Source organism: Lagopus leucura, unplaced genomic scaffold, assembly GCF_019238085.1.
Source record: "Lagopus leucura isolate 7727_CA_CO unplaced genomic scaffold, USGS_WTPT01 Super-Scaffold_739, whole genome shotgun sequence".
Classification (NCBI taxonomy): Eukaryota; Metazoa; Chordata; class Aves; order Galliformes; family Phasianidae; genus Lagopus; species Lagopus leucura.
In genome coordinates, this window is record NW_024962255.1 from 5,474,759 (window position 1) to 5,489,570 (window position 14,812).

The window sequence follows — 14,812 nt, forward strand, 5'->3', positions numbered from 1 at the left end:
ATAAATTCAGTAAAAATAAACTTTAGTAATTTCAGTTTAAATAATAAAATAAAAATAAAATAAATTTTAAAAAATTTAGTAATATCAGACCTGCAAAAGACAGCTTAATCTTGATCTAAAATGATGAATCATAACAACCTCGAAAGGTATTTGCATCACAGTATTGTTCTGGTTGTCTGATGAAACATCACATGGAAATACTGTATTTATGTTTATTTTTCTAAACATACAGTATGCACCGTATGGTTTCAATTTCATAAGGTATAAACTTTTTTTGAGACACGGGTTAACAACAAAAGTATGAAAACTATATGATTAGACTAAAACTCCTTGTTTACATTCATATAGCAGTCTGCATGTGAGAAGCAGTTTGTTGACCAATGCTAACGTGTGAGATAATGCGGTATGATGGAAGCATTTTCTTGATGTGCTGCCTTAAGAACCCAGTTGTATTTCCCTTAATGAAAGTAACTGTGGAAGCCTAACCTCAGAAAGAATCGAACCCGTTTTGTTTTGTTTTGACTTGCCTTGTTTACCTTGCAGGAAAGGCAGAGATACCTGTTTAAATCAAAGATGAACACTTCAGGTGATAGGCACTCAGAAAGAGGCAGTGTTCCCGTGAGCTAGTTATCAGTAACAGACATCTCACCTGGTCAGGATTTAGCAATCTGCAAAAGCTTGGACATGTCAGGTTTTAGTAACATGAGGTATTTATCCTGGTAATACAGCAACACTCAGAGACACTGTAGTCTGAATTTGAAAATAAACATACGTTAATTCTCCACTTGACCAGGATGGGGTGTAGAAGCCTAGCATAAAATACAGAAAGAGCAGTTCAAGACTGTCGTGATGAAGAGAGCTGTATTAAAAAATATATTAAATCATGAATCGGGTAGTCTTGCAGCTGCTTTCTTTTGTCATTTCCCGTCCAGGAATTTCTTTCTAGTTCTTGGAATCACTGGGGAACTGCGAATCTTAAACTTATGTTTAGGAGAGGTATGCATAGGTAGAAGGTCATCCATCTGATAGGACTTAATCTTTGTGTGATTCCTCTTCCCTTCAGTCTCTGAAAAAATCCATACATATAAAATCTGTGATCCAAATATGTTTTTGAAAGCCAATGAGCTCTTCACTGTTACTGTTACCAAAGTGAATATTTCACACTACGTGTTAAACAAATGTTACCCTTTAGTTGGGGACGCATTCCTTTCATTTTATTTACATTAATTCTTGTCTTTTTTCTTCAGAATTACTGTACTTGAAAACACATTCTTTTGATTATAAATTCATTGGAACTGTCTGTTAGTTAGAAATGATACCGATCTTATTAAGTGTTTTAAACATAATCTTAGTTAATTCAATTAGGGTAGAATCAAATCTGTGAGGGAAGGTTTTTTTTTTCCGTTTTTTTTTTTCCTTTTCTTTTTTAAAGATCTACAAATGAAGTACTGATAGTAAAAAGGCAAAGGTATTTTTCATTTTTTCAGTGTTGCAAGCCTCAGCCAACCTTCAGCTCAAAAAGCATGATGTGGAACTGAGTGCAGTGCAGGACTGCAGAGCACCATGGAGAGACTCCAGAGAACAGCAGCTCAATGTGCAGAACACAGGCAGAAGGAAACAGGAAACCATTTCTGCAGCTGCAGCACTTGTTGTATTCTGGTATTATTTCTGCAGTCCAGCTTCTTTAGCCTCGTGCTAGTGAACAGAGAGGAAGGAGGATACAAAGGCTATCTATACCTGTGATATGACTCAGGCAGCTGCTGCAGGAGCTGAACAGATTCCTAAATAAGACATGTAGTGGGGACCACAACTGTGTCTTGCCAAGGGCTGTAGGAATGGCGGAACTATGCCTGACTTCACAAGAGCTTTAGGAAACATTTTGCCCATCAAGAATCAAATTTCCTATTGCGTTTTCTGCTTGCTCTTTCTTTGTCATTTGTTTGTTTTTTCTTTCTATGCCTTGTTGAGCTTTTTACAGTCTTATTTCTAATAGACTCCTATGTACAAAAAGCACTGTTTTCACCAGACCATAATAAACTCTGAGAGAATTTTCCTTATAAATACAAGAAATATTTCAAATATATATGTATGTATATTAAAGCCAACGTAGGGTAGCAAGAACATAAAAAGTCTTACAGAAAAAGAGTACTTGTAGGCTCAGCAGGAGCTTCACCTGGGCACTTTGTTCACATCAGTTTGCTGGAGACTTAGTAATATGATTTCCCTAGATGCATGCAAATAAAATCTATGAAGTCTTCATTTGCTCTAACAAGATTAAGTATTTAGGGTTAGACTCTACTGCTGTTTTAAAATTGATAGTTTGAATTAACTATGAATTAATTCTGCTCTGCCCAATGATCTATAAGGAAGTTTTAATTATCCGCTTCACTCTTAGAAGATTTGTAATACACTAACATATTTTTCTGTTCCTCCACTTTTTATTACAAGTGAGATTTATTAATTCCTTTTACAAGCTTGGGTAGTCCTTAGATCCCAAACCACACTGTCTTAACTTTTCTTCCTCTTGATGTGGAGGCTTCATCGCTTCCAACCTTTTTAACAAATAATTCTCTTCTTGACAACTGACTGTCCTTTTCAGCAACAGAAACTGAATGCTGAAATAGGAAATGTTTTCCAGTCTGCTGTTAAACAAAGAGAACTCTTCATAAAACAGAGGAAAAAAAATCCGTCGATATGTGTAATAGCCTTATCCTCAAGAGAAGTGGATTCAGGCAGCTTTGTTGCTGGCAGCTCTGGTGGGCACTGTCAAGATTTATAAAGAGGGACATTTACAAGACGGAAGATGCAGTGTTCTTCCAAGGTTGTTAGAACAAAATAGATCTGAATCTCATACAAAACAAATGAACCGAATAATTTTAATTAATCAAATCCTATTTTTGTTCCTCAGCGTAATCATATCTTTAACCATGAATGCACTGCTGTTAGATAAGAAATGCAGCAAAGCATTCACCTCTTTTTTCATTCTCTAGCGCAAACAATATAACATAGGTCTACTGAATCGAAAAGAAAAAGGATATGCTCATATTTCAGTCACAGCAGTTAACCCACATGTTTGAAAACGTGTAATGAAGGGCATAGTAAGAAATCTTTTCTCCCTCTGTCTTAAAGTTACTTGCATATGTACTGGAACTTGAATAAGCTCAAAAAACACATGCAGCTGAAGCAAATCCTGATATTATATAATCTAATCTATAATAATCTATAAGTTCCCCTGCTTCCAAAGAGAAATGGCCTTCGCCTGCAAATCTCTGGATTTGGCAGCTATACCTAATTCAGTTTCAACTCCCACTGACATCAGCAAAAATTACCTGATTAGGGATGCAGGATCAGCTCTAAGATAGTAGCATATTAAAATGCTATTATAAATGCAAAAGCTGCTACCCAAAGTATAAAGTATTCAAAGCAGTTGAACGGTTCTCAGTGCACATATTCAAAATGCTGAACAATAGCAGCTATTGCATGTGTGACCATCAGGAAACACAGCTGTGCTTCTTTGTGTTACAATTAATTACTTCCGTTGTATATAAAATTGAAAGTATTGGTACTCCGGGGCGGAAGAAGGATATCCTGATACACTGCTCCTATTTCCTTAGGAAGAACTATGACTGAACCTTTCACCATTAATAAAGTTACAATGACTTTTCCTGTGATGAATAAAGGAAGGGTAAATTTTGTGGTTAATCTAATGCTAATGGAACTTTCTCTCCGCATTTTCACACTCCTACATTTATATCTCATTTTACTGTTTTCACATGCCGTCTTTGATAACAGTTGCTCACTTCTAAGTAGTTGAACTTAATAATGCAAAGTCTAAAATAAATATTTGGCTTAAGGATTTTTTTTTTTTTTTTTTTTTTTTTTTTTTTAAATGACATTAGATCAGAGGAAAGCAGAAGACTTCACTTATAGGCTGAGTAAAAGCTTCTTACCTCAGGTATTTGTGGCTAGATTCTCTGACGCTGGCACACAGCAATGTAATTTTTATCTTTTTGCACCAGTACAGTTCCCTAAGCTGGAGGGGGATGAGGAGTCTTAGCCAGAGTCTGGGAGGATTAGTAACATCCCAGCATTTTGTTATGGGTTTTTTTTTTTTCTTTTTTTTTTTTTTTTTTTTTTTTTTTGCATTTTTATGTCAAAAAGTGCGTAGGAACAAAAATCTGTTTGAAGTTGGACTAAATAGTGCAAATCTGGACTGCGAGTGCGTATACTGCCCCCAGACTTTGATATCCACTTTTGAATAACAATGACCCTTTCCTTTGAAGGACCTTCTGAACAGACAACAGCTTCTGAGACTGTTTAGGAAATCCGTCCGTCTCAAGTCTCCATCAGCCAACAGCCAGGTAAGTCTAGAAAAGGTGGGAAATGTGCTTTGTATTCGCTGTGAAGAATTTAATCTTTCTGGATGTTCCTCCTAACCTTAATCTCTGTGTTGTGTGCATAAGTGTAATTACAACAGAAAACTCTTTCAAATCCATAAGATGTGTAACAAAAAGCTGAGTAAGTGACATGGGGAGTAAGTGACAAGCAGAGTCCTTCAACATGAGCACTAATAAGTTCTGCAAATTTGAATTCAGGCTAGTGGGGTCACAGTGGAGTGACATAAGAAAGGGAAGTCACAAAAGCTGCCATTCCAAAAACTGGTGTACATAGTACAGATGGCAGAAAATCATAATCTGTATAAATTACAGCTCTGTTCTGCTTTTCTTGCTGCAGCAGCTGGTGCTGGGAATACAGTCTCAAAGGCTAACTGTGCTCTGCCAGTATTCCAGAAGAGTTTAGATTCATGTATGCAACGTTTGATGTGATAGCTAAAACCTGAACCTCTCTGACAACGGTTACCACACTTCTTGCAAGGACTTTTAGCCCAGAAGTTTGTGTAGTGCAGCAAAGACCTTACTTAACATATATCCAGTAGAACAGAAACTTTCAACAAGTACTGTGTATATCGTGCATTCACAAGAAATCTCAGCAAATCTGTTATTTCCAGGATGCAATAGGCTGAGTACACCCACACTAGCTTCAAAGTACATTTTGCTTACTACCCCACAATATTACACAGCTTGTAAGCATGTGTAACAGCAACTCAGTTCAGCTTCCCCACATGCAGAAAGCATAGGCAAATTTATGATGTCTTCCAAATCAGCACAGGGAGAAATATCCACAAAGAAAATAGGTTATGGAAGATGCAGGCCTACCAGTGGCATTTGGTAGTACAGAACAGTGATTGGGAAAGAATATGCTTGGTCTTTGTTTATAATGCAGAAACAAAGTTTTTGTTGTCTGAAGTGTTGGGGTTTTTTTTGTATGAAGCTAAATGTTTGAAAATACACCCTTTTTTGTGTTCCCACATCTTCCATATTATGACAAATATGGAGAAGCTCTCCTGTAAATCACAAATACCTGATAACAGAAACGAAGCCTCTGAGTACACTCAGTTCAGTGCTTATTAACGCTACCTTAATGGCCTCAAGTTGTGCCAGGGGAGGTTTAGGTTGGATATCAGGAAAAACTTCTTTACAGAACGGGTTGTTAAGCACTGGAATAGGCTTAACAGGGAGGTGGATGTGGTGCTCAGGGCCATCATTTAGTGGGGAGTTGTTAGAGTTAGGGTAGAGTGGTTAGGTTGTGGTTGGACTTGATGATCTTAAAGATCTTTTCCAACCTGAGCGATTCTATGATTCTGTGATTCTATTGTAAATGGACTATGACTCCAAGAATTTAGACTGAAGTACCACGGATATAAAATGCATCCAGTTCAAGGGAATCAGAGCTCAATTCTGAGTAGTTTCCTGTTCAAATCCATGCATGTGTTCCATACATGCATTCATCATGGTTAACGTTTCTTTAAACCAAGCTAAACCTTGGTCCCAACGTTATCATTGCAGTCTATGTATTATTATATCTTAAAATTAATAAATCCTGTAAATAATTATTTCTTCTCAGATGAGAGCCTCTGAGATTATGAATATAAATATTAAGCTTCCTAAAAATCCAGAGCGTCTGCTATAACTCACTGTAAGAATAAAACATTCCAGAAGAACAGCAAGGTCCTTAGCTTTCTGGTAGCGACATGTATTCATTACACAGATATTGAAAGGACTTTATTCAACTGTAAAAAAATCACAAACTCACCAAGACCTGAGGTCTGTTTCATTAATGCTGCACATGGTAAAACTAAGCAGAAGCAAAATTTCCTTAACATCTTTGTCATTAAGGAAAGTAATCTTAATTCTGAAGTAATAATTAATCTTCTGCTGTAAAATATTTTATACATTCAATTTTATGCATATTTATTATTTCCTCACAGCTAAAATGTGTAAACTTTTAAAGGAAGAAACAAGTTTTGTTCAAAAGGTTATTTTTGATGAAAAAAAATAAATTAGGTTATTCTTTTTACACAAAAAAGTCTTGTAAATTAGCCCGACAGTGCTTGTTAATACAACACACATTTGTTACTATTTTGATAAAATCTTCCTAAGAAGAAACTGTATTTTTAATGACTTTTTATATGCATGCAGCACAAAATCTGTGCTTGAATATGATCTGAATCTCATGCGTAACTCCGCAATTTGGCTGAGAGAACAAAGCATTTCTTTGTGTATTCAATAATGGCTTCAGCAATCTTATTCACACATTCCTTTCTTTTTTAATCAACAGAAACTGGCAGAATTTAAGATTCACAATTAGGGAAAAAAGCAATGCCTAGGTCTTGAAATCACTATTTTCTTCTGAGCAAATAATAATCTCTCTTCTATTAAGAACCTCTTAACACAACACTTGTCAAGCTGTTTTGCACCATGTGTTTCCCTAATGAACTTTGCTCTGTTCACTTTTTGCACCCTATTAACTGGCAGAGTGTTATACCTCTAGTGCTTCCCCTCAGTACCGCTCAGCTCTCCAGGGATCATGGTACAACTGTCTAGTGCAAAGTTTAAAGGTCAGCACAGGCAATCTGGAAAAAGAGCAATTCAAAATTAACAGCAATCTGCGTACATTCTGTTCATTCTTCTGAATTGTTTTTCCTTATGCACACTGTAAACAAATTAGGGCTGTAAAATAAAACCAAAGTTCACAAATTTGCAATTCCTGGTACTGTACTTTGTAATGCCATCTAAAGCCAAGTTTGTCCATTTATTATCTAAATTCTTAATTATGTCTCATGTAATTAGTTGTATCTTTAAAAATACTGCATGCCTGAGGGGCGTGGATTAGGAATGCACAAAATGGCTGTTTTAATAAGTCACGCTGTGTATGAGATACCCTTTCATTTGGAAGGACTTACTTGGCACTAGAGTTCAATGAGAACATTTAAAACACTTTGTATACTATTTAAAGTCATTTCTGCTAAGAAGTGGAAAAACATCCACCAGAACTCACGCAATCTAACTTCGTTCTCAGATTCATCTGTGTAACCCAAGACAGAATTTACCCATTCCTTGTAAACTTGCTATAAACAGCATTTGTTGACACGATAAGGTCTCCGAGTATACAAGTCTTGTTAAGTTACAACATGTACTGTTAGTACACTACATCTTTTAAGCATATGAATGTTTAAAATAGCACAATTTAGCTAATAAGACTGATACACAGTAAGGTTGAAACCAATGCTTCTAATTTTATTTTCAGGTTTGAAGTAGAGAATACAAGCTTGTGTATGCTGTCAGCTGTTCATGTGCCATATTAACAAATATGTCCAAACTGTAAAGCTTTAAATGTATTTGTACATTCATTTTATTACTAGACTGTTTTATCCATGTTGGCACAGGTAATCCATGCAAAGTACAATTACTCACACCTCATAAACCATGCTGCATTCTGACCTGAACTAACTAAGAACTTCAGAAAAATATGTATCTAAAAGCAAGGGCACTTGTGTTATCAAGTCAACATGTAATTATATTATAAAACCTAGGCTTCTATGATCACTGCAGACAAGAAATCACTCAGTTTCAAATTCTGATGTTTGTAAATACTAAACAATATCTGCTACCTGGAGACAAGTATTACAAATAAACATTAGCATTCCCAGCACTAGACACTAATGAGTGTGTTCAGTGCTGGCTGTTCACATTATTAAACATAAGTATGTCTTTAAGAAAACATTTCACCCAAAGTACTGACCACTGAAGGACCAAAGTAAAATATTTTCCCTTGTTTAAAATTGCAATATGTGAATCCAGTACATTACAAATTAACTTAGAAAAAATAAGTCAGATGAGTGGTTTTCTTTTCAGATAATAAAAGCAAGGCCTTCTTTGGTAATCTTTACTCTCTTATGCAAAAAGAGCGGAAAAAGAGAAAAAGCATTAAGGTCATTTTTGAAGCCACTGACTGAAAAGATGCTGAACACCGTATTAGACAAAATACCGGTATTCTTATTTGGTCATTCAGAGGTACAGGATCTTTGTTTTGTCACGTAAAGTCCCATGTTAATTAATATAAATATTTAGAGGAACTTATGACTTATCCCAGGCATCTGTTACAAGACAGAAAACATAAACAAGTGCACATTATTCATCCTGCAAACACTATTTTTGTATAGCATTTATGTTCAGTGATAGTTGAAGGGCCCTGTTCTGAATTATATAAGTATGCATCCTTTCCTCCATATCACAAAGGTGACATATAGCAGAAGAGTATCAGCGTTATGTGGGATTCTATCCCTGTGAAAGTTAAAATTCTACATTACTATTCACAAATTTCTGGTTCAGATATGTGCAAAAATTATGTAAGGGCAGGTAAGTGGATTCCCTATTTTTGGACCATATTATGAAGCAGCACAAGTCAAAACAGGAAATTTATTACATGATAATCCTCAGGGTATCTCTGTTTTTCACTCAGAGATATCACTGTACCTCATAAACTGATATGTAAACTAGTTTTAATCTCACTTGCTCAGACACCAGCTGGAGTCAGGGCATGTGTTACAGTGCAGATTACCTGTCCAAGGAAATTTTCAGGACCCCTTCAAGTTAGTACAGCTCCCACTGAAATCTCTGCTGCTGCATTTTCACAGTTGCCACTGCACAAGCTAGCTCAGCTATACCTAACATATGTTGCATTCACCCTTTTGCAGTGTTGACTTCTACTAGGTAGGATCCTGGATCTTCCTTGCTTACTCATTCTGTATACATTCATACTATATATTGGGACTATTGTCAGCTCTTTGTACCCCAATTTCCTGCGCCAAGCCTTTTCCTTGACCACAGCAAGTCATACTGGCTATTCTCTGCTTCCCCCCTCTGCCTCAACGAAAGTATCTAATATATCAACTTAGTGCAACTGGCCTTACCTAGCTCCTCTCCCTCCTCCAGCCCCAGCTTCCCCTGCCTCCCCAGTGCTTCACCCTTCTACACAATACCAGAGGCCCTCAAGCCCCCCATATTCTGGCAGCTGCAGGTGCTCTGCCCTCTTTGATCCAAACCTCTCTTCCCCTGCTCACACCGAGACCCCTAATGGAAGTCTTTCCACATCCCATACTTGTCCACCTGAGCTTCTGATGGGAAGTCCTGTGCAACTTCATCTGGCAATCTTGGGGTCCCTTGTGAATATGGAGAAGAAAGAAGCAGCTCCAGCCTGGCTGCCTACCACATTCTCTGCACAGACTGTACACCCCTGGTTAGCTGCAGCCAATCATCTCTGACCATCTCCTAAAATGCTGTATTCTTCATAGTACCAGCAAAGAGGGAGCTCTTAGGGACAGAGAAGGTGGAGAGGGACACACATAAATACATAGATTAGATCATGACATTCTACTGTGGTATTACATGCTCTAGCAGTCTGTGTTGTGCCAAGGAGTCAGACTCCCTGTTTTGAGAGTTTGATGTTGACAGTAAGAGACTAGTCCCAGTCAGTGGGTAACACAGAAGTCTGCCCAAGGAGCATCTTCAATGCATTCAAAAATTAAAAGGAAGTATAGAATTGTCTCACTCTTATAAAAAGGTATTTAATGAATCAAATATGAGTAAAAATGTATTTAACTTCCATGATTATAGTTTATTCCTCTGGACAACATTATGAGCCAAATACCTGGGCTTTGTAGTTAATGGAACCACGTTTACATCAGCCCAGCACTGACTGAAAACAGAAAATTTGTTTCCTATAGGAAAAAAAAAAAAAAAAAAGCTTTGCATATAATGAAGTAGTGTTATAGAATAATGAATGCATTCAAAATCTGACCCTGTAAGCACTCAGATCAGATCCCTGCTAAGATCAGTGAGAACTAAGATACCTGCTGAATAAACACAGGTCATACATGTCTGAACTGCCACAGGCAGTTATGATTGTTATTTTCTTCCAAGATGTGGACTGCCTGCAGCTAATTTAACTCACATATTAACCCCCCTTTTCTTTTATTTCCTCCGCTCCGCATTTCTCCCCACAGCTTTGGATAGCTTTTCATCACTAAAAAGACACACCTATGTTCTTAGAATTGGCATTACCTATAGGAGGGAAAAGACAGACAATGCCAAGTCATTCCCGGCTACTCAAAACACAAGGTACAGTAGTGTGCAGATAGCACCAGAATGTGGCCCACAGAACTCATTCTCACTCTCAGAAATACGAATTAAAAACTGTCAGTACTGCAAGCTATCAATACACAATCATAATTTTCATTTAAGCAAATTAATAAAACTTGAATATTGATTAGGCTTTCCATTATAACTCCATTTTCTATTCAACAGAACTGCTGCCTCCAATACAAATAGATATTTAAAATTAGGAATTCAAAATCACTGCTAGTACTACAAGTATTGCTTTCAAAAAAAATCAAACCAACCAAACAAAACGAACAGTTTTATAAATGTTTGAGCAACTTTGAAGTTTTTTATAAAATATTTAAAAATAGGACTAAGATGAAGTGTCAAAGCTACTGTCTTACAATGGCAAATGCTACAATGTAGAATGTGTTATATTTAAACTGAGGAAAACAATAAAAAGCATCTGTCTGTGGTGTTATGCTGCCCAATGAATTTTTATCAACATTCATTTACATTGATAAAACATTGATTGATTACATTCCACAGGAGAAGTAAAGGTGCCTTTTTTCTATGTATGTGGGGTAGATTTGGCAACTTTTTCAAGCTATCTCCTACTATCCAGCTGTACTAGATAGAAATGTGTCTTCGCTGTTAATCAGTGTTAAAGATCCAGAAATGGGTTCCTACCTCCCACTTTATATCAGTGGACATTATAAACCAAAGTAATGTTCAGGTTTGTTTTTTTTTTTTCCCACAAGAAGAAAGGCAAACTGTTTTTGAATCAGTAGCCACAGTTCCTTTCCAGCCAGCCTGATTCCATTCAATTTAAGAGCAGGCTGGACAAAGCCAGTTAGCCTTTTCCATTAAGATTTGAAAGTGAGGTATCTATTGCTCACATATAAGCTAAGTGCACTAGCAAGGTTGACCCAACCTTTCCTCAATCTTATTGGGTGTGGAAGGAGTTAATTCCATTTCCACTTCATTCTCAAACTAAGCTACTCATTGTCTCTTAGGCTTCAGAGCTATGTATGGATTCAAGGCAAACTTCTTATTTGGAAAGAATCTAAAATACTTGATGCTATGAGGTAGCACCACAACATAAAGGAATAGCACACACTTTTCATAGAGGAAACCCTAACCTATTTATTTCCCTTTGAAAGCTGTGCCCTTTGGTTCTACTGATTATTGTCCGTATAGCACTTACTCATTCTTTTTATGAAAGAAAATGAGCTATTACAAGAGATGAGTTATTACAATTACAATAACAGGACTTTTCCTGTTATTCTTAAACACTAGTGTGTGGTCTAAGCAGTAAAACTGCTGTGGGTAGTTCATTTTAAACTGTATTTATGTATTACATTTCAAATCACAGGTTTTAATCAGTATTTCTCCAAACTGCTGCACTAATAATCTGTTTTTAAATGGAGGATTTAATTTGGTTTTGATTGTTCATTTTATATGAACCATGCAAAAGCATGTTCTGCTCCTAAGAAACGAGTTAAAATGAAATTTTAGAAATATCAACTTTATAGCTTCTACCAAGACAAATGCTAGCCATGGTTATCAACTTTATAATTGCTCATTTAGTCATCAGTTTCCCCAGCATTACTGATTTCCAGCTCTTTTTAAACATTGATGGCATGGGCATGCTTCTTGCACAGTGGCTTATCCTTCTTGGAGTAGAATGGTTGACCTTCCAAATTCACATGGCATACCTAGAATTAGAGAGAGACAGGGGGAGAGAGAGAGAGTTAGTTTAGGTCTTGGTTTGGTTAGTGGCACACTCAAACACACACAGGTGGCTCAGACTTCAAGACCCAGATTCTGATCCTCGCAATGCATGATTTTATATCGGCATGGTCCCAAGTGTACCTCCTGCCGTGGCACCACCAGATATTCATTCCTCTCATTACTTGGGAGTTTTTGTGATCAAGGAATGACTCAATCAGACAGCTGGTATCATTGAAATTGTGGATTATTCTTCAACGAATTAAGTTCACTGCCTGGCTTCGTAAGTGCCAGCATTGACATAGCAAAGTGTGTGAAAATGCATAGCTGAGGGCAAGGTAGCCTAGATTTAGATTAGCTTTATTTCTCCTGGAATTGTGCTGATATCCACACTGGGCAGCACAACAACATGTGAGGTCAGAGTTAGCTAAACCTCTTAAGGAAGTCAGTGCATTAGAATCTAGTAAATGTTGTCCCTACTTATGGCAGGCTTAAGACCAGCGAGAGGTAACATCAGTGATGTGCCACTACATGGGGAAGGAAAAACCATGTGAATGGATACGAGGATAAGCACATCAGAAAAGATCTTGCATTTGACTTTTAGCTCACTGCTAAAAGGTGAAATTAGCTTCTACAAAAACAGCTTAGAGAAATACATTAACAAAAAGGATGTCACCTCTGCACAAAATTGAGTTGCTAATAAAATAAATACATAAGGATGCAGCTAGGTGAAAAAGCAAAAACAAGAACAGGAAGTATACAGAGAAAGTGTCTTTTATAAGTTACAAACAGCTGTTGGTTTGTGAAGGAGAATGGCTGCCTTAGTATTGCTTTCTGTGTTCAAATTTCAAAGATATTTCAGTTTGCATAGAAAAACACCTTTGTGGTACTCACTTCCAGATGCACTTAAAGGATCAGTAACCAGTTTAGCCTAATATATTTATAAATATTTCTATACTTTCTGCTATTCAACCTGAATATTAAAGTTCAACAAATCTTAGAAATTGTCACTTGTGGTGTGGCCAACATATTATTTTTTTTAGCTAATTAGAGGTTCTGTTACCTCATGAATAAGAGGTTGGGGAGCAGCACAGCTGTATTGGAGCCGTAAGAAAAGTACTGCTCATCATGCACATTTAACTACTTTGTGTGCAGTGTAGGAATATGGCCACACTACAACTGATGAGTGTGACCAACTTCTACATTAATTACTATTCATTCTCTCTAAACAGATTCCTTTTTGCAAATTTCAATAAGAATTCTGAATGGACATGCAAACTGCACTGCTTTGTAACTAAGATTATGCCTATACTCTTCAATTGTATTGATTTATTTTAAATCCTAATTTATCTGGTAAATATTAAATTAATAGCAAATAGTGCTAGGTATAAGTGTACATACAGACTCTCTAGAACTGTATGATTTATTGAAGAGCATTCGCTTGTGCTAGTTAAATTTATTAATTCTAATAAAAGTTTACAGAGGAGAAATGACTCTCATCCCTCTCCATCTGTAACTAAGAAATGAAATTCAATCCCTCTGCATCCTAAGACATATGTTAGTTGTTTCTGCTTCCAGGTCTTCTGGTGTTACTTAACAATTTATGATAAAAGCATGAAGAAATGAGATAGTATTTGGTATAGAACCTACAGCACAAATGAAGCAGGTATCATGCCAAGTATGTCCAAGGGCTTCAATGAATTTATCTCCAGCTTCAACAGGAAAATCACAGCCATGGCATTTTGTGCTGAACAAAGCAATGTAATCTAAAATAATAAAAAGCAAACTTAGAACAAACTCTTAGCATAATCACATTACACCCAAAAGAAATAGAAAGTTTCCAGAGGATAAATTTTTTTGATTACTTTTGCTCAGATTTTCTTACTATATTCATTGAAACACTCCCATAACAGAATTTTCGAGCTGCATTTTTTCCCCCCATTATTTAAATACAAATTCAGTGCAATGCCCTGTGGCTGTACTGTACTACAAGTTGTCATCACAAGCACAGAATACGCGCTAAAAAATTCATCACATTCAAAGTTATGTTTAGAAGCATTTGTTTAAGTTTCCATGAGTAGTTTTATTTAATGTTGAAATACTGTGGTTCTTCTGCATTAATAAAGAATATTATAGAAACCCCTTAACTGCTGCATAATACATCTCTGTTTGGAATATCAAGTCCAACTTGCAGATAACTTGAAAGAGGCAAGCAGAACTTCAAGCTATATATGGAATTAATGAAAGTGATTAGAGGCTGTGGTGAAAACTGCAATTTTAAGGGATATCAAATCAATCATGCTGTAGGATTTTCTAAGAGTTACAATGACAGGAAAATCTGATTTTTGCAACCATAAGGAAGGCATTTCCAAAGAAAACTAAGCCAGAAGCACATTCACAGGACAAGGACGGGCTTACAGAGGGAATAGCAGTTTAACCTTTGCCTGCGTCCTGACCTTGTCAGGCCACTACATTTACCTCTTCTGTATTTTTGGAAATCCTGACTTTTTCCTTGCTAGTTGGCAAGAAGCAGCACTCAGAAAACAAAATCTGCACTACCATGTGTTGCACATCTGAGCAGA

General features: G+C 36.6%; 1 protein-coding gene and 1 long non-coding RNA gene across 5 annotated transcripts in view; one reads left to right on the top strand and one right to left on the bottom strand.

Annotated features, from left to right (window-relative positions):
• Positions 1–14,812, top strand: part of LOC122175250 — a 47,319-nt gene that overhangs the window by 2,970 nt on the left and 29,537 nt on the right. For both annotated transcript variants that reach the window (XR_006177360.1, XR_006177361.1), the window contains exon 2: positions 4,284–4,361. This is a non-coding gene — a long non-coding RNA (uncharacterized LOC122175250). The remainder of the gene's footprint in view (positions 1–4,283; positions 4,362–14,812) is intronic.
• Positions 7,617–14,812, bottom strand: part of LDB3 (LIM domain binding 3) — a 122,005-nt gene continuing 114,809 nt past the window's right edge. For all 3 annotated transcript variants that reach the window (XM_042862727.1, XM_042862728.1, XM_042862725.1), the window contains 2 exons: positions 13,881–13,996; positions 7,617–12,217 (listed from right to left, as the gene is read on the bottom strand). In XM_042862727.1, the coding sequence (XP_042718661.1) occupies positions 12,128–12,217; positions 13,881–13,996 (206 nt within the window). In that variant the 3' untranslated portion in view covers positions 7,617–12,127. The remainder of the gene's footprint in view (positions 12,218–13,880; positions 13,997–14,812) is intronic.